Below are 17,500 nucleotides of genomic sequence, written 5' to 3' on the forward strand. Positions count from 1 at the left end.
TGACGTGCGCGTGTGTAATACTGTTTTATTCATGTTTTTCCCCTCCTCTTTTGTCTCATTCTGTCCATCCTGTCCTCTAGCTGTGTTTTAACTGCAGGAGGCCGGGTCACGGGGTGTCAGACTGTCCTGAGGCCCGTAGGGACCAGGAGATGGGGACGGGTATCTGCTACCGCTGTGGCTCCACGGAGCACGACCTGCAGACATGCAGAGCTAGAGTAGACCCTGCTCTCGGTGAGGAAACGCAAAGCCTGACATTTCTGTTACCAATGTGTTGGTAGATGTTATTACTGTCTTAAGTTTGGCCCAAGATGACTCGGCTTGAAAGTCACGTGTACCGTTTACTCTGTTTATATTAAAGGGGAGATTATTACGTGCATTAGTTTACTCTGTTTATATTAAAGGGGAGATTATTACGTGCATTAGTTTACTCTGTTTATATTAAAGGGGAGATAATTACGTGCATTAGTTTACTCTGTTTGTATTAAAGGGGAGATAATTACGTGCATTAGTTTACTCTGTTTATATTAAAGGGTAGATTATTACGTGCATCGTTGAATGTGGGGAACTGCTCCACTCTGAGCTCACATCAGGACCAGATGAAACTGAGGGTCCCTCTCTCTCTCTCTCTCTCTCTCTGATGTATTTTAACATGTATGTCAGTGTTGATTTTGACAGCAAACTTTGATTTAGTTTTAGTCATAGTCTTTTGAATTTTTTTAGTCTAGTTTCAGTCGACTAAATATCATAAGATTATAGTCGACTAAATCTACAGTTGATTTAGTCGACTAAAATGCGTTTTGGCGGTGCCTTGATGGTGTCGTAATGGATGATTTTACACTTGGTTGCATGCTGAAAATAGCCGATCTACAAGCTCACAACGTGTTGCGCTGCGACGTGTTGTGAGCTTGTAGATCTGCCTTTTTCAGAGCACAACACCCGAGCGCAACCAAACATAAAATGACTTGTCTTTTAGTTCTACTGGATCTCTTCTCCACTAGTCTTAGTTCTACTGGATCTCTTCTCCTCTAGTCTTAGTTCTACTGGATCTCTTCTCCACTAGTCTTAGTTCTACTGGATCTCTTCTCCACTAGTCTTAGTTCTACTGGATCTCTTCTCCTCTAGTCTTAGTTCTACTGGATCTCTTCTCCTCTAGTCTTAGTTCTACTGGATCTCTTCTCCACTAGTCTTAGTTCTACTGGAGCTCTTCTCCTCTAGTCTTAGTTCTACTGGATCTCTTCTCCTCTAGTCTTAGTTCTACTGGATCTCTTCTCCTCTAGTCTTAGTTCTACTGGATCTCTTCTCCTCTAGTCTTAGTTCTACTGGATCTCATCTCCTCTAGTCTTAGTTCTACTGGATCTCTTCTCCTCTAGTCTTAGTTCTACTGGATCTCTTCTCCTCTAGTCTTAGTTCTACTGGATCTCTTCTCCACTAGTCTTAGTTCTACTGGATCTCTTCTCCTCTAGTCTTAGTTCTACTGGATCTCTTCTCCTCTAGTCTTAGTTCTACTGGATCTCTTCTCCACTAGTCTTAGTTCTACTGGATCTCTTCTCCACTAGTCTTAGTTCTACTGGATCTCTTCTCCACTAGTCTTAGTTCTACTGGATCTCTTCTCCTCTAGTCTTAGTTCTACTGGATCTCTTCACCTCTAGTCTTAGTTCTACTGGATCTCTTCTCCACTAGTCTTAGTTCTACTGGATCTCTTCTCCTCTAGTCTTAGTTCTACTGGATCTCTTCTCCACTAGTCTTAGTTCTACTGGATCTCTTCTCCACTAGTCTTAGTTCTACTGGATCTCTTCTCCTCTAGTCTTAGTTCTACTGGATCTCTTCTCCACTAGTCTTAGTTCTACTGGATCTCTTCTCCACTAGTCTTAGTTCTACTGGATCTCTTCTCCACTAGTCTTAGCTCTACTGGATCTCTTCTCCTCTAGTCTTAGTTCTACTGGATCTCTTCTCCTCTAGTATTAGTTCTACTGGATCTCTTCTCCACTAGTCTTAGTTCTACTGGATCTCTTCTCCACTAGTCTTAGTTCTACTGGATCTCTTCTCCACTAGTCTTAGTTCTACTGGATCTCTTCTCCACTAGTCTTAGTTCTACTGGATCTCTTCTCCTCTAGTCTTAGTTCTACTGGATCTCTTCTCCTCTAGTCTTAGTTCTACTGGATCTCTTCTCCACTAGTCTTAGTTCTACTGGATCTCTTCTCCACTAGTCTTAGTTCTACTGGATCTCTTCTCCACTAGTCTTAGTTCTACTGGATCTCTTCTCCACTAGTCTTAGTTCTACTGGATCTCTTCTCCACTAGTCTTAGTTCTACTGAATCTCTTCTCCACTAGTCCCTCACTAACATTTTAGTCTAGTTTTTATTTGTTGACAAAATTGTCAATATATTTAGTCTTAGTTTTAGTCGTCGTAGCTTAGTTTTTATTTTATTTATTTTATTTAGTTTTCGCCAGGGAAAAAAGGTAGTCAACGAACATGTTTCGTCATAGTTTTAGTCGACGAAATCAACACTGAGTATGTTAATGTCATGGTCATGTGTCTATGTATTGTAACATGTATGTTAAGGTCATGGTCATGTGTCCATGTATTGTAACATGTATGTTAAGGTCATGGTCATGTGTCCATGTATTGTAACATGTATGTTAAGGTCATGGTCATGTGTCTATGTATTGTAACATGTATGTTAAGGTCATGGTCATGTGTCTACGTATTGTAACATGTATGTTAAGGTCATGGTCATGTGTCTATGTATTGTAACATGTATGTTAAGGTCATGGTCATGTGTCCATGTAGTGTAACATGTATGTTAAGGTCATGGTCATGTGTTTCAGGTGACTACCCCTACGCAAAGTGTTTCATCTGTGGTCAGAACGGTCACCTGTCATCGTCCTGTCCAGATAACCCCAAAGGCCTCTATGCAGCAGGTATTAGAACCAACACACTTCATGTCAACTGTTTGACATCGTTCGGCGTTATTAGTTAACGGTCGTTTTGCACGCGTTCTGAATCATTACATACGCTCTCTGTCGGGTGGAAACCTCATATGTCTAAAACTTTTGCTTTTCAGGATTACAATTCAAAAGCAACGAAAGTAGCAGATCTACAAGCTCGAAACGCGACGCGAAGCGCCGCGTTTCGAGCTTGTAGATCTGCTGCTTTTGATGCTTTTGTGTGACGCTGTAGTGTGATCAATAGGGCGTTAGATTACAAAGAAATAAGGGGGGGAAAAGTTGGAGATACGAGTTTTCTGCCCGACAGCAATGATATAATTGTAAGTTAAAAGTGTACGATGTTTGTTTAGTGATATCTCTTTCATTCTAGATTTGTTTCCGTTGGCTGTTCAAAACACAACAGATATGCAAGCTCACAGCGCGGCACTTCGTGCGACGCTTGCGAGCTTGTACATCTGCTATGTTTTGATTATTATTATTGGAACGTTTGAGAACTACTGTACTGATTTAGAAGGCATTTGTGGAATTGGCCTCGGGTCTTAACTCATCCAGTGCCACATGACGTCAAAGATGTCACGAGGCCTGACGCCCCGTGCGCCAGGCCTTTTTTTTTTTGGAAAAACATGTTCAGAACCCAAGATATGATGCTTTGAAGATTTGCTGCTCCATTCACTCTTTGTTTAACTTCTTACTGAAAAGGGCTGTATCTCGGCTCCTGAGCACTTTTTTTTTTTACAATGAATTTTGGCTGTGGCACTCAGAGCCAAAATTCCATAAATAAGCTTGGCATTGAATGAGAGTTTTAACGGGTTAACTGACAGTGTTGATTTTGACAGATACATTTTGATTCAGTTTTAGTCGTAGTCTTTTGAATTAAATTCCGTTTAGTTTTAGTCGACTAAATATCGTAAGGTTTTAGTCGACTAAAATGTATTTTTGACGGGGCGTGATGGCATCGAAATGGTCTTCACTTATAGCTGCAGGCCGAAAATAGCCGATCTACAAGCTCACAACGCGGCGCATTGTGAGCTTGTAGATCGGCTGTTTTCGGTCTGTGAAACGCACGCGCATCCATGATAACCAGTCTTACTTCTACTGGATCTCTTCTCCTCTAGTCTTAGTTCTACTGGATCTCTTCTCCTCTCGTCCCTCACTAACATCTAGTGTCTAGTTTTTATTTGGCGACGAAATTGTCAATTAATTGTCTTAGTTTTAGTCGTCATAGCTTAGTTTTTATCTAGTTTTCCTGGGTGAATAAAGGTAAATCAACAGACATTTTGCTTCATAGTTTTTAGTCGACTGAATCAACACTGATAACATGTTTCTCTGCAGGAGGTTGCTGTCGGGTGTGTGGTTCGGTCGAACACTTCCAGAAGGACTGTCCAGAGCACCAAGCTTCATGTGAGTGTTAGAGACCCTCTGCTCTCCTTTCAATACATCTGCACACTTCTACTGTAGCGGTCCTGGGCATTAAAGGGATAGTTCACCCCCAAAATGACATTTTCTCTATGGATTAGTCACTCCATGGAGACTTGAATTCATGGATATTCTTTTAGTTTTTGTCTCATTCCTAAGACAATAGTCTGATGACCGGCAGCGGTTCCGGTAGGAGACACTAAGAGGCTCCTTTGTGTCTCCTACCGGAACCACTGCCTACCGGTCCGCCGGTCATGTAGTGTGTTCCGTAGCCAACTCTGTGTTGATGTGGTGTGTCTGTAGCTAACTCTGTGTTTGTTCGTAGCTAATTCTGTTTGTTCGTAGCTAACTCTGTTTGTTCGTAGCTAACAATGTTCATAGCTAACTCTGTGTTTGTTCATAGCTAACTCTGTGTTTGTTCGTAGCTAACTCTGTGTTTGTTCGTAGCTAACTCTGTGTTTGTTCGTAGCTAACTCTGTTTGTTCGTAGCTAACTCTGTGTTTGTTCGTAGCTAACTCTGTGTTTGTTCGTAGCTAACTCTGTGTTTGTTCGTAGCTAACTCTGTGTTTGTTCGTAGCTAACTCTGTGTTTGTTCGTAGCTAACTCTGTTTGTTTGTTCGTAGCTAACTCTGTGTTTGTTCGTAGCTAACTCTGTGTTTGTTCGTAGCTAACTCTGTTTGTTTGTAGCTAACTCTGTGTTTGTTCGTAGCTAACTCTGTGTTTGTTCGTAGCTAACTCTGTTTGTTCGTAGCTAACTCTGTTTGTTCGTAGCTAACTCTGTGTTTGTTCATAGCTAACTCTGTGACGGTGGGATGGCTGTCCAACAACATGAGCGCTGACCACGAGGACGTCCAGGACCAACCGGAGAAGAAAGAAAAGCCAAAACAAACCAAGGTGGTGAAGTTTTGACTTTTCTCAACGTCAGAGTGTACGCGGCTCTCAGCCGATTCCACAAAATGCCTTCTAAATCCCAACAGTTTTCTAAATACTGATGTTGCTGTAATATCAGTGGTTCTCAAAACTTTTTCATAATTGTCAAGGACCACCCAAAATGATATGGATTTGGCCACGGACCCCTCCATAGACCCCTCCAGAAGCAAAGATTTGAGTTAAAAATGTTCGCTTTAAAATAATATATATTTTCACTGATTTGCACACATTTTCACAATTTTTCAAAAATAGCAGATCTACAAGCTTGTAGATCTGCTATTTTTGAATAGCCAAAGTGTAAAATAATGTTTTTTTTTCTGCTCAAATCTAGAAATGACACAGATGTGTTCCTGGTCTCAGAGTTAAATGAACACAGTGTAGATTGGGGGCTCCGTGGCCTAGTAATGCATTAGCACAGTAGTTCTCAAACCTTTTCGTGTCAAGGACCCCCACATTGATACATATTTGGCCGCTGTTCAGACCCCCCCATCTAAAAATGATTTGTACCAGGGACCCCCAGAAGATAAAGATTTTTGTGTAAAAAAACATCTAAATGATTCAACATCTTCCAAACATTTTCAATGTTTTTTCAAATATTTCTGAATAGCCAACATATAAATGGATAAGGTGGTTAAGATTATTGTGATGCTGTGTTAACTACTTTTGCTGGGGTCCCCCAAGGACCCCTGGGGGTTCTTTATGAACTGATCATCATAATGAATGGCCTGCTGTAAGTAGTGGATGGGACAGGGATATGAACATTACACCTCACCATTATTGCGGCAAAAATAATTGCGATTAACGACATGATCGCGATAATCCAACTATGCTTAAAAATTTAAATGCCACTTTTGTTGTAACCACGTGTGAACCCCCAGCATCCTTATTCTGGGGGGGGGGTAACGTTCGCCAAAAATAGCCGATCTACAAGCTCACAGCGCGTTGTGAGCTTGTAGATCGGCTATTTTTTGAAAGTCGTACTGAATTTGCCTCTGTGTTGCCTCTGTTTTGCCGCTCGACGAAAAGCCAATTCATCCTAGTGCAGGGGTCTTCAACAGGGGGTCCTCAGAGCTACTATAGGGGGTCCGCCAAATCTTTGTGTGGTATGATTTAGTTTTTTTTACATTAACCGCTTGAAACCCAGAGAACTTTAGCCAAAAATAGCCGATCTACAAGCTCACAACGCCTCGCACTGCGAGCTTGTAGATCGGCTATTTTTTTGGCAAAGAGCTTTAGTGTAGAGGGGGCAAAAAAAAAGAGCAGACCATGTAAAACAAAAGTTTAATCTGAAACGCAATTTCATACAACATAGAGGGGGGTCCCTGTTTCATCTCTCTCAGCTAGGGGGTCCTTGGCCTGAAATGTTGAAGACCCATGTCCTAGTGTATGACGGTTGTCGTCCCATCCCTAATTGATGGTCCTTCTCGATGTCCTGTTGTAACTCTGCTCTGAGTGTGGGATTGAAAGACCACGTTGTGAGCATAGTTCATACTGTATAATGTCAACACTTTGATATAACGTTTGAGTAAAACATTCAATAAATGATTTGTTTGTCTACAGTATGTTGCCTTTTTCCATTGGATTCCTTCATTCAAAAGTAGGGCAAGTGATTTTATTTGGTTAAAATAAGTGTTAAACAGCTGCATATTGCGATAGTAATCATTACTTTAGTGTTTGTTCAGTAACAGGAATCAGGTCGGGATGCAAATTTCATCCAATCAGAATAGAGAACTCAGTCAGGATACAGATTAAACAAGTGACATGGGACGTGACGACACAAATAAATGAGCAGACACACGCTTTTTGTATAGGATTGGTCGTCTAGTCAGTAAGAATACTCGGAAGATTCTTCCAGGGGCCCTCATACAAGGTTATTACGATGATGCATGCTCCTCATGGTATCACAACACCTCCAAGGCCTTAAAAACAAGGCTCCAAACATCCCAAAACAAACTAGTAAGGCTACTTCTTGGCCTCAATCACAAAACCCATCTAACCCCTGCTCATTTTGCTAGGGTTGGATGGCTTAGGGTTGAGGACAGAGTACAGCAACTTGATATGGGCCTGGTCTTCAAGATACACCACAACATTGGGATCCCCCTGTATTTGTCAAAATACTTCCAAAATGTTAATGAAGTCCACGATCATAACACCAGAGGCAGCTCCACGAATAATGTTCAACCCAGATTTGGCTCAACAAAGGGAATGAACTCGTTCTCATGCTATTCAACAAACATGTGGAATGCCCTACCAAAAGGAGTAAAGGAGTGTAAAACCCTACTCACTTTCAAAACTGCCCTAAAGATACACCTTCAGGAGGCTGCAATTCGAAAATGGCCCCTGTCCAAGTCTTAACCTACCCCAAGTCCTAACCTACCCCCCCCCCCTTTTCTTTTTCTTCTCTTGTACATATTTTTCACTCTTCATACCAGTAACCTGTAAGCTGATTGTATGACGTTCTGTATAGTAGTGTGTATATCTGTCTGTCTCTTATATGTCATCATGATTTGTGTGCATGGGGATCTCATCTTAAACAAGCTCAGTGCTTAATGAGTCTTCCAGTTTAGTAGACCTTGTATTGTGAATTTGTACTTCCATGTACTGATGTTCTCATGTCTTACTAAATAAAGTACATCAATCAATCAAAACACAATTGGAACACTATGAAAATGAAGCTGACATGTTGCAAGCCCCCTGAAAATGTATTTTCTGCTGGAGAGAGACATGGAGACTCCTGTTACTGAAAAAAACACTATGTAATATCTACAGCAAGGATTACTTTCAGAATATATAGAGCTTTAACGTTTTAACCAAACGTTAGCCCAGTGGTTCTCAAACGTTTTCATGTCAAGGACCCCCAAATTGACACTTATTAGCCCGCGGACCCCCATTTGAAAAGATAAGCCAGGGACCCCCCATGAGAGAAGATTTTTACGGCTCTAGCAGTGATTCTCAATCATTTGTAATTTAAGGACCCCCCCAGTTTGACATGCATTAGGGCTACGGACCCCCATTTAATGGCATTTCTATCTCTGGGACCCCAGTTCCTATTGTAAAATCAATGTTAATTTAACTCTGAGAGTGTACAAATAGGTCCATTTGGTTCCATTTGTACACTCTCAGAGTTACAGACCCATAAGGATCCATTTGGTTCCTATCCATCATTTAGCTGGGGACCCCCTGGAACCCCCTCGAGGACCCCTGGGGGTCCCCGGACCCCACTTTGAGAACCAATGACTTAGCCTACCATAACAGCTTTATATCGTACGTGTTGTTTGCCTCAAAATGTATCTGTGATTCACAAAAAAAAGGTGGATAGACGCTGACTTTGACAGCACAATCATCAGTGTATGTTGGATTAATGTGTATTTTCAGACATTTAATCACTTGAACTATACTTAGTCGGCTCTTTTTTCCCCTCTACACCAGGGGTGATGCAACTTTGATGATACAGAGGGACACTATATATTTACACACTCACTCCAGAGGGACACTATATATTTACACACTCACTCCAGAGGGACACATTGCATATACTGTCGGGCAGACACCTCTTATCTCCACATTTTAACCTTTTTCGCATTTAATACCGCATTCCGTCATTCTATGTCACACAAAAGTAGCAAAAATAGCCGATCTACAAGCTTTGGAGCTTGTAGATCGGCTATTTTTACTATTTTTAAATTGTAATCCTGAAAAGTAACATTTGTATATAATTTCAAATGCATTTAGTTATACTTCTGTTAACTTTATGAACTTAGATACAAATACATTGGACGTAAAAGAGACAAGTATTCATTTTAATACTAGTCATAGAGAAGTCTGACGTAATTTACGCATCCTACCTGGGTCGCGGTTCCCCCTCCCCCATTCTGAATTCTCATAGACGTGTTTAATATCGCATCAAATAAGAACTGTGTTCCAAAAATAAACAAATGACCCGGCAGTTTGACTCTTATGGATATGAAGCATCAACTGACATTAATGTTACTTCCACCAAATTAGTTACATTTTCTCCAGAAACAGACTGTATCAAATATAAGTGACTGACTATCATAAACGATACAGAACCTCCTCCCTGATAATATCGCAGAGACAGTTTGTTTATTTTTGGACCACAATTCTTATATGAGACGATTCTAAGATGACCCAATGTTATTCTCCACAGAGAAATGACTTCTACGACCCATGGGGATGAACGAGGGACGTCAGGACTTCTGTACTCTATTACGCTACTAATATAGACTGAAGTAATCAAAGCGGGTCATGTTTGCATGTTAGGAATCATAACAGCTGAAATCAATAATATATCACTATTCTGATATTAACCTGCGGCCCCCATTAAAGGAGAATTTTGGACTAAAGTTTTCTTACCTTTTCTATGACGTTATGATATCTTAGGATGAATGGTACAGTAGAAAATTTTCATAACTCCACCCCTGAGCCGCCACAGCTTAAAAGGTGCGCGGATAGGCCTTAGGTTAGATCACATATTTTAATAGCTTTTTTTTATTATTTTTTTGGTGAGATCTGACGTTCATAGTGACAGAACACTGTCCCAAAAAAAAAAAAAAAAAAAAAAAAAACAGAAGTCTCGCTAGACGAGATTGAAATCTCGAGATTTCAATCTCGTCTAGCGAGACTTCTGTTTTTTTTTTTTTTTGGTTGCATAGTGCTCTGTCACTATGAACGTCAGATCTCACAAAAAAATATATTAAAAAAAGCTATTAAAATATGTGATCTAACCTAAGGCCTATCCGCGCACCTTTTAAGCTGTGGCGGCTCAGGGGTGGAGTTATGAAAATTTTCTACTGTACCATTCATCCTAAGATATCATAACGTCATAGAAAAGGTAAGAAAACTTTAGTCCAAAATTCTCCTTTAAGTGAAGGTGGGGGCCGCCAGTTGCCAATGTATGATCTAATGTGTATATATCTTTATATATACGGTATATTATATATATATACATATTATATATATATAATATGGGTCATTATAACTGCTCCTAAACTGTCTTTTTTCTGAGGCAGAGTAAACCACGCTCCGACTGTTGTTCACAAGGGCTTTTATTTCTCCCAAGAGAGACACCGTGAAAAACTGTGAATGAAATGACATAAAACAAATCTTTTTTTTTTTTAACCACAATGAATGTTAAATGTCCTCGTTGGCAGCCATTTGCTGTCGTCTTTTTAAATGTCCATGAAATGTCCACGTTATCAATGAAATGTCCATGTTGATGAATTGTCCACGTTGCATAAACACAAACAGAACACACAATTAATGCAATGACAATAACTTGTACAGACCAGTGTTGAACTGAAACTATGACGAAAAATGTTGGTCGACTACCTTTTTCCACTCAATAAACTAAGCTATGATGACTAAAACTAAGACTAAAATATAGGCTATTGACAATTTCGTCAACAAATAAAAACTAGACTAAAATGTTGGGGAGGGACGAGTGGAGAAGAACTAAAAGACAAGTACATTTTTTGCTTGGCTGCGCTCAGGTGTTGCACTCTGAAAATAGCAGATCTACAAGCTCACAGCTGCGACGCGTTGTGAGCTTGTAGATCGGCTATTTTCAGCATGCAACCAAGTGTAAAATCAGCCATTACGACGCCATCAAGGCACCGCCATCATACATCTTAGTCGACTAAATCAACTGTAGATTTAGTCGACTAAAATCTTATGATATTTAGTCGACTAAAACTAGACTAACAGTGAAACATTTCAGGTGACCAAAATAAAACTAAATGGAATTTTATTCAAATGACTGAAACTGAATACAATTTGCTGTCAAAATCAACACTAGTCCAGACAAACACAATAACAGGTGACGTACCGCGTGTGCCTTCTACCGTGTGCATTCAGGAGTGTTAGGTTATTTTTATCTTATTTATCGGTATTTATATTTTGTAGACTCTTCTTTGCATAGAGGGAGCTCCTCTCACCTCTGATACTCTGTTTGTTCTGATTACCTGCATCTAAGCTCTCACACAGGTGAACCCAATCTTCTGGTGATTGGTGTTACCTGACATCTGCCCATGTAATACAATGACATGACCTGACCAGTAGATGGCACTACAATAATGTAAAAAAAAAAATCATCAATACAGTTGATCACACAAAATGAAAACATAATTCACAATTTTCAGACAAAATAAAATAAATATACCACAAAATTCAACCCATCTCTGGGACAGCTACAGTGTATGATATGCTACTGATGTTGGGGACCCTAATGGCCTATCCTCTGGCACCAACATTTGCTTTCTGTTTAAAAAGGCGCTTTTAATTAATTAATTTTTACTTTGAACGTTTTGAGGTTTTTCAAGTAACTGTGTTGATTCCCTCCCATTAATTGTGGCAATAATAATATTATTATTTTTATTAAATTTGTAGTCCCACCAATGTGGGGTCCTGGAGTCTAGAGGCTGCTTAGTTGACCCATTGAATCCGGAAACGCATGTGCCGTGCTATGACCTTATAGATCTGCAATTTTTTAACATATGTATTTTTAAAGTGAACATTTGTAACTCAAATCTTTGCTTCTGGGGATTCTACAAATGTCTTTAAAAAAAACATTTTTTTGAAAAACTTAGCCTAAGTTTCTATAATATCAGTGGTTCTCATTCTCAAACTTTTTCATGTCAAGGACCCCCAATATGATATGTATTTGGCCACGGACCCTCCATCTCAAAATATGTTGTTCCAGGGACCCTCCAGAAGCAAAGATCATGAGTTAAAAATGTTCACTTTAAAAAAAAAAATATATATATATATATATATATATATATATATATATATATATATTCAAAGATTTGCACACATTTTCACGATTTTAAAACAAATAGCAGATCTACAAGCTCGTTGTAGATCTGCTATTTTTTAGTAGCCAAAGTATAAAATAATGGTTAAAGTGGTTACACAGATGCGTTCCCGGTCTTAAAAAGTTAAAGCTATTTTTTCCGATAAATAATTGCTATCGAGTTTTTCAGGTGTGTTGCCAATATCAGCCAATAAGGAGGGACAACCCATTTATCAGCTTCCATTTCATAGTGTCCCAGTGGCTACTCGTTTCTTTGTGTCATCACTTCCAATTACATTTGTTTTAAGCCTATCCTGGCTGTTACGTTCTCTATCCTGATTGGATAAATTGTGTAATAAAGTGTATGTTATGTTTAATAAAGAGCTGGAAAGACATGGAGACTCCTGTTACTGAAAACACTCTGAGTGAGTACTATCAGAATATAAAGCTATTTATCACGTATTTAACTTACAGGTATTTATTAAGTTAAGACTGAGGATTGTATAGTGTAGAATGAGTTCCCATGCAATACAATGAAATGCTATCAAATGGGGGTGGATGGCCTAATGCGAACTGGCGTCCTTGACATTAAAAATAATACATATATAATATATATGCTCAATGGTAATCACAAGTCAAACTTTCTACTGGTTTTGATGGAAAGAGACCATTTATCAGGGAAGCTTGTTTTCATCATAGACAGTAATAATCTCCGGGGTGTTTCTGCCCTCTAGTGGCTGCATGCATTACTGCACCTGCTTATTTGTTATGAAGTGTGTGTGTGTGTGTGTGTGTGTGTGTGTGTGTGTGTGTGTGTGTGTGTGTGTGTGTGTGTGTGTGTGTGTGTGTGTGTGTGTGTCATCATGTTTTGAGTGCGTGGGGATCTCATATTAAATAAGCCATTGTGCTTTCATGAGCGATTCAGTTTAGAGGACCTTGTATTGTAAATGGTACTTCCATGTATTTTCTAAATAAAGTATTCAATCAATCAATCAAAAAATGTTGTTTTAGGTCATGTGTTTATTGTTCATCATTTACGTTACTGATAAAATGTGGTTGAAAGCATGGGGCTACGTGTTTTGGGGTTATTTTAATACATTAATAATGAATAAAATATATATTTTACAGTAGGCCTAATGCATCCATGGTTTCACATCATCTGCTACAGGCGTTTCATAGACTCTTTAAACAAATGTTGTACAGCTGAGAAATGTGTTGATCAGAACGCTGTGTGACCCATTTCAACAAGTGAATGAATGTCCAAGACAGAACCTTGGGTTCAGGACGGGTCCTGACTCAGTAGCTTGAGCTGGTGCTGCTTCCTGCCTGGTTCATCATTTGGAAGACATTGAACAATGACTGTGACAGACAAACACCAGAAGGTATTAATATAGAAAAGAATGTGTACAATAATAATTAATAGGCTAAACAGCATCTACAGGGAGCTTTATCTTCTTTTTTTTTTTAAATAACATTTATGCTCAAAATAAATCATCCATAAGGGAGTTGTTTATGAATAAACACATGTAATAAGTAGTGTCCAGGTGTGGGAACGTAAACCTCTATCTAGACTTTTTCTTAGTTCATCTTATGTGTCACGACGCGTTGTGAGCTTGTAGATTCCGCTATTGTCAAATAGCCTAGGTATAAAATAGGGATAAAGTGGTTAATGTATGTTTCATAATGTAATAATTTATGTCTGCAAAGTAGAAGTACAATATTTGCCTCCGAGATGTAGTGGAGGAGAAGTAAAAGTATAGCCAATTTGAAATACTCACAGTAGAATAAAGTACCTCAACGTTGTACTTAAGTACAGTACTTGAATAAATCTACTTTGTTATTTTACACCACAGCCAAAATGCCTTTATGTTTATTTTGTTTTCTTTAATTGAATGGTGTGGCCTTGGTAATGACTATGACGTCATGTCAATCAGTCAGTCAGTGATCAATCTGGGAACCCAGATCCAACTGAAAATGAAAAACAGCGACCTCTGCTGTTTGTTCTATGTATGTTGGCTCTGGGAGGAAGTCGACGTAGCACACGTGCGCAAAGGAAACCGGGGTTTAGGTCTGCCTTCAGCTTTCACTTCCAGTGGTGCGCTTATGTTTTCATTCCCACTAACAATATTTCTACACGGAACACTAACACCACTTCTCCCAGAGAACATGGATCGTTTTGGTTATAAGCCCACTTGTTTCTATGATGAAAGAGTAAGTTAAAAGGTGAATATATTTTCGTGGTTTTGTCTGCTCCGCGGACGCTATTGTTAAATTACTTTGGGTTTGTTTCGAGGGGGAAAGATCGACGGACATGTGAATCCCGCCCACTACATTTGATTGGGTAAAGCGCGGCCTGCTTCCTGATCTGAAGGCACGCCCACTTGTAGCCAATGAGCACACGTTATGACGAACCTCCCCGACAGATTCCAACGCAGTGCAGAATCTGTTCTTGAGAGATTAGTCAGTGATTTACAGGGGTGGTTGCTATGGGAACCATGACATACCTGTCAGTGGGTGATTGTGGGCAGGTGTGCAACAGGAGAAGCCACATAGTTTAGTCCAGCCGTGTGTTGCGGACGGCGTTCAATGTTGTTTTATATCACAAGTGAGTTCATGTTTGTTTGCATGGCTTAATGTTAATAAAAGGATTGACATATCCAAAGAGACACAACTTGCTCTGGACATTGAATTGAATTAACCCATTAAGATTCTTTTTTTTTTTCTTTAAATTTTTATCCCACGATTTTGTAACCCAATTTTTTACACCCAGTGCCAATTGTCTATGTAAAAACCTAGGGAGGCCAGGGCCGAGCTCATGCCTCCTTCAATGCATGAGAGCCAACTGACCTTCTCTTGTCACCTGACAGGGGAGAGTTTCCCTGGTTGGACGTAGCGCGTGGAAGGAACACGTTATTCCAACCAGTTCCTTTCCCCTCCATCAGGCGCCCCGGCTGACCAGGGGGAGGCAGTATAGTGACCAGGATTACTGCATGTTTTTTGTGAGGGTACCTACCCTAGGGGACACGGGGAGAACATGCAAACTCCACACAGAGTAGGCCCTTTCGCCAACCCCACCTAGGGTATGGGCGCTGATGACGCGGAGGAGAGAACACGCCCCCCAGCGCCCACAGCGTCCCCGGCGGGAATCAAACCCAGGACCTTCTAGCTGTGAGAAGACAGCGCTACCGACTGCGCCACCGTGCCCCCTAAGGCGATTCTTAAAAATGTTTTCTAAATCTTAAGCGGTTTTTTTTTTTTATCTAAAAAAAAAATGTTTCAAGAATTTTCGAAAATAGCAGATCTACAAGCTCATATGAGCTTGTATATCTGCTATTTTTGAATAGCCAAAGAAATCTAAAGTGACACAGATGCGTTCCAGGTCTTAATGGGTTCACCAACATACATTTCATCACTGTTAAAACCAAATACTTCCACCCATCAAACACGCTCTCAGGAATACATCCCATTACTGGTCCCCAAGGCCAACACCGAGCTAGGCAAAACAGCTTTCAGGTTTTCACTTGGAACGAATTACAACGCACTTTAAAAATGGATTCCATGGTCTCACTGGGTCAATTTAAAAACTTGCTAGCTAATCTTGTCGTGTTAGATTGTCACTGTTTTAATCAAGCTGTCTTTATTACTGTTTTATGATTTTGTTTTTGCTGTTTTCACATACATAACTTGTTTATCCTGTTGTTTTTATCCATCATTATTATTTACACTGTTGTATTATGCTTTTGTAATCTCGGCATCATTGAAAATGAGGGCTCTGCCCTCAATGTATCCCCGAGAAAATAAATAAAGGTTGAATGAATGAATTTGCACGCGTCACACGTCAACCCAGTTGCCCAGCCCAGGAGTACCTAAAAGGTACAGGGCTCTACACCACCGGTGATAAGCAATGTCATGTGAATGATAAAAGGTTTTATATGAGAGATCATGTGTCACCTCAGATTGTTTCTTTGAAAAGCATGTTCCTGTTCAACAGATTTCTCTCCTGTCTGAATCCATCTGTTGAAATTACGAGTTGCATTTAGACCAAAATATTTGCCACATACTACGGCTTAAGTTTTTCATTCCCCTGTATCAATCTTTATGGATGTAATTTGTTCATGTGCTTCTTCAGATTACCACTTTGTGAAAATCTTTTCCCACAAACTATACAAGTACAGGGTTTTTCTCCTGTATGAGTCCTCATGTGTCGTTTCAGATTACTCATGTGACCAAAGTCTTTGCCACACTCAGTACAGGTAAAGGGTTTTTCACCTGTATGAGTCCTCATGTGTTCTTTCAGGTGACCTTTTTTAACGTAAACTTTACCACACTCGGTACAAATAAAGAGTTTTTCACTTGTATGATTCCTCATGTGTGTATTCAAAGCATGAATTGAAAAAAAGCCTTTGCTGCAAACTGTACAAGTAAAGGGTTTTTCACTTGTATGACCTGAATGAGTGATCATGTGTTGTTTCAGATTACCTTTGTGACTGAACACTTTTCCACACTCAGTACAAGTAAAGGGTTTTTCACCTGTATGACTAATCATGTGTCGTTTCAGATGACCCTTGGTATTAAACACTTTTCCACACTCAGTACAAGTAAAGGGTTTTTCACCTGTATGAGTCCTCATGTGTCGTTTCAGAAGACTCACGTAACCAAAGACTTTGCCACACTCTGTACACCTCCAGCTTGTCTTCCCTGTGTGAGTCCTCATGGATGGAGTTTGCTTTGATGATTTCAGGTCCTGGAACAGCTCTGAGTTCAGTTTGTTTAAAACTGACTGATCGTCCCTGGTCTCCTCCCAGTCATCACTGTCTTCAGTGTCAGATTCAGAACAGTGTGAAGAGAGGAGCTGGTCACTAGTTGGTTGTGATGGGACCCAGTCCTCTACATCAGCTTGTGTTTTCATGTGTTCAGTTGAGGTGCTGGCTAGAGGCTCTGTGTCTCTGTTTTCATCATCATCATCATCATCGTCACTTTTCACTGCTGGTAATGTCAACATTGAGCCAGCAGCCTCCTCTGGTCTTTGAAGAAGCTCCTCTTCCTGTTCCTCTTTAATCTGTAGAGGTTCTGGTTCATCCTGGACCTGACTGGAGTTCCTCTCCTCTTGTTCAGGGGAAACCTCCTCTTTACACACAGGGAGGTTCAGGTACTCTAGACAAATGATCAAATTAGAGTTAAAGGCATAGTGTGTAACTTTGCCCTGTGTTTACATAACAATATATACATTTTGTACCCATCATTTCCCTCTATACTAGCAGTCAGTGTTTTCATTTTGGTAGACAGGGAAGTTTTTAGGGGGAAATCCAAAACAAACAGTGAGAAATGTGTGAGAAAGTGATCTACCTGTATATTCCATTCGGTGAACATATCTGGATCCATATGTTAGTCTAT

General features: G+C 40.0%; 3 protein-coding genes across 5 annotated transcripts in view; 1 reads left to right on the forward strand and 2 right to left on the reverse strand.

Moving 5' to 3' along the window:
• The window catches only part of LOC308077749 (zinc finger CCHC domain-containing protein 9-like), a 12,356-nt gene extending 5,891 nt beyond the window's left edge, over positions 1-6,465 (forward strand). For all 3 annotated transcript variants that reach the window (XM_080418643.1, XM_080418644.1, XM_080418645.1), the window contains exons 5-8: positions 81-231; positions 2,830-2,922; positions 4,282-4,350; positions 5,159-6,465. In XM_080418643.1, coding sequence (XP_080274769.1) covers positions 81-231; positions 2,830-2,922; positions 4,282-4,350; positions 5,159-5,274 — 429 coding nt within the window. In that variant the 3' untranslated portion in view covers positions 5,275-6,465. The remainder of the gene's footprint in view (positions 1-80; positions 232-2,829; positions 2,923-4,281; positions 4,351-5,158) is intronic.
• Positions 1-17,500, reverse strand: part of LOC308077747 (receptor-interacting serine/threonine-protein kinase 3-like) — a 156,814-nt gene that overhangs the window by 27,641 nt on the left and 111,673 nt on the right. The gene's annotated exons all lie outside the window — the stretch shown is intronic.
• Positions 1-17,500, reverse strand: part of LOC308078247 (uncharacterized protein) — a gene marked incomplete at its 3' end in the record, with an annotated part of 91,595 nt that overhangs the window by 25,021 nt on the left and 49,074 nt on the right. The gene's annotated exons all lie outside the window — the stretch shown is intronic.

Source organism: Gymnoscopelus braueri (genome assembly GCF_963280865.1).
Source record: "Gymnoscopelus braueri genome assembly, chromosome: 22".
NCBI lineage: Eukaryota > Metazoa > Chordata > Actinopteri > Myctophiformes > Myctophidae > Gymnoscopelus > Gymnoscopelus braueri.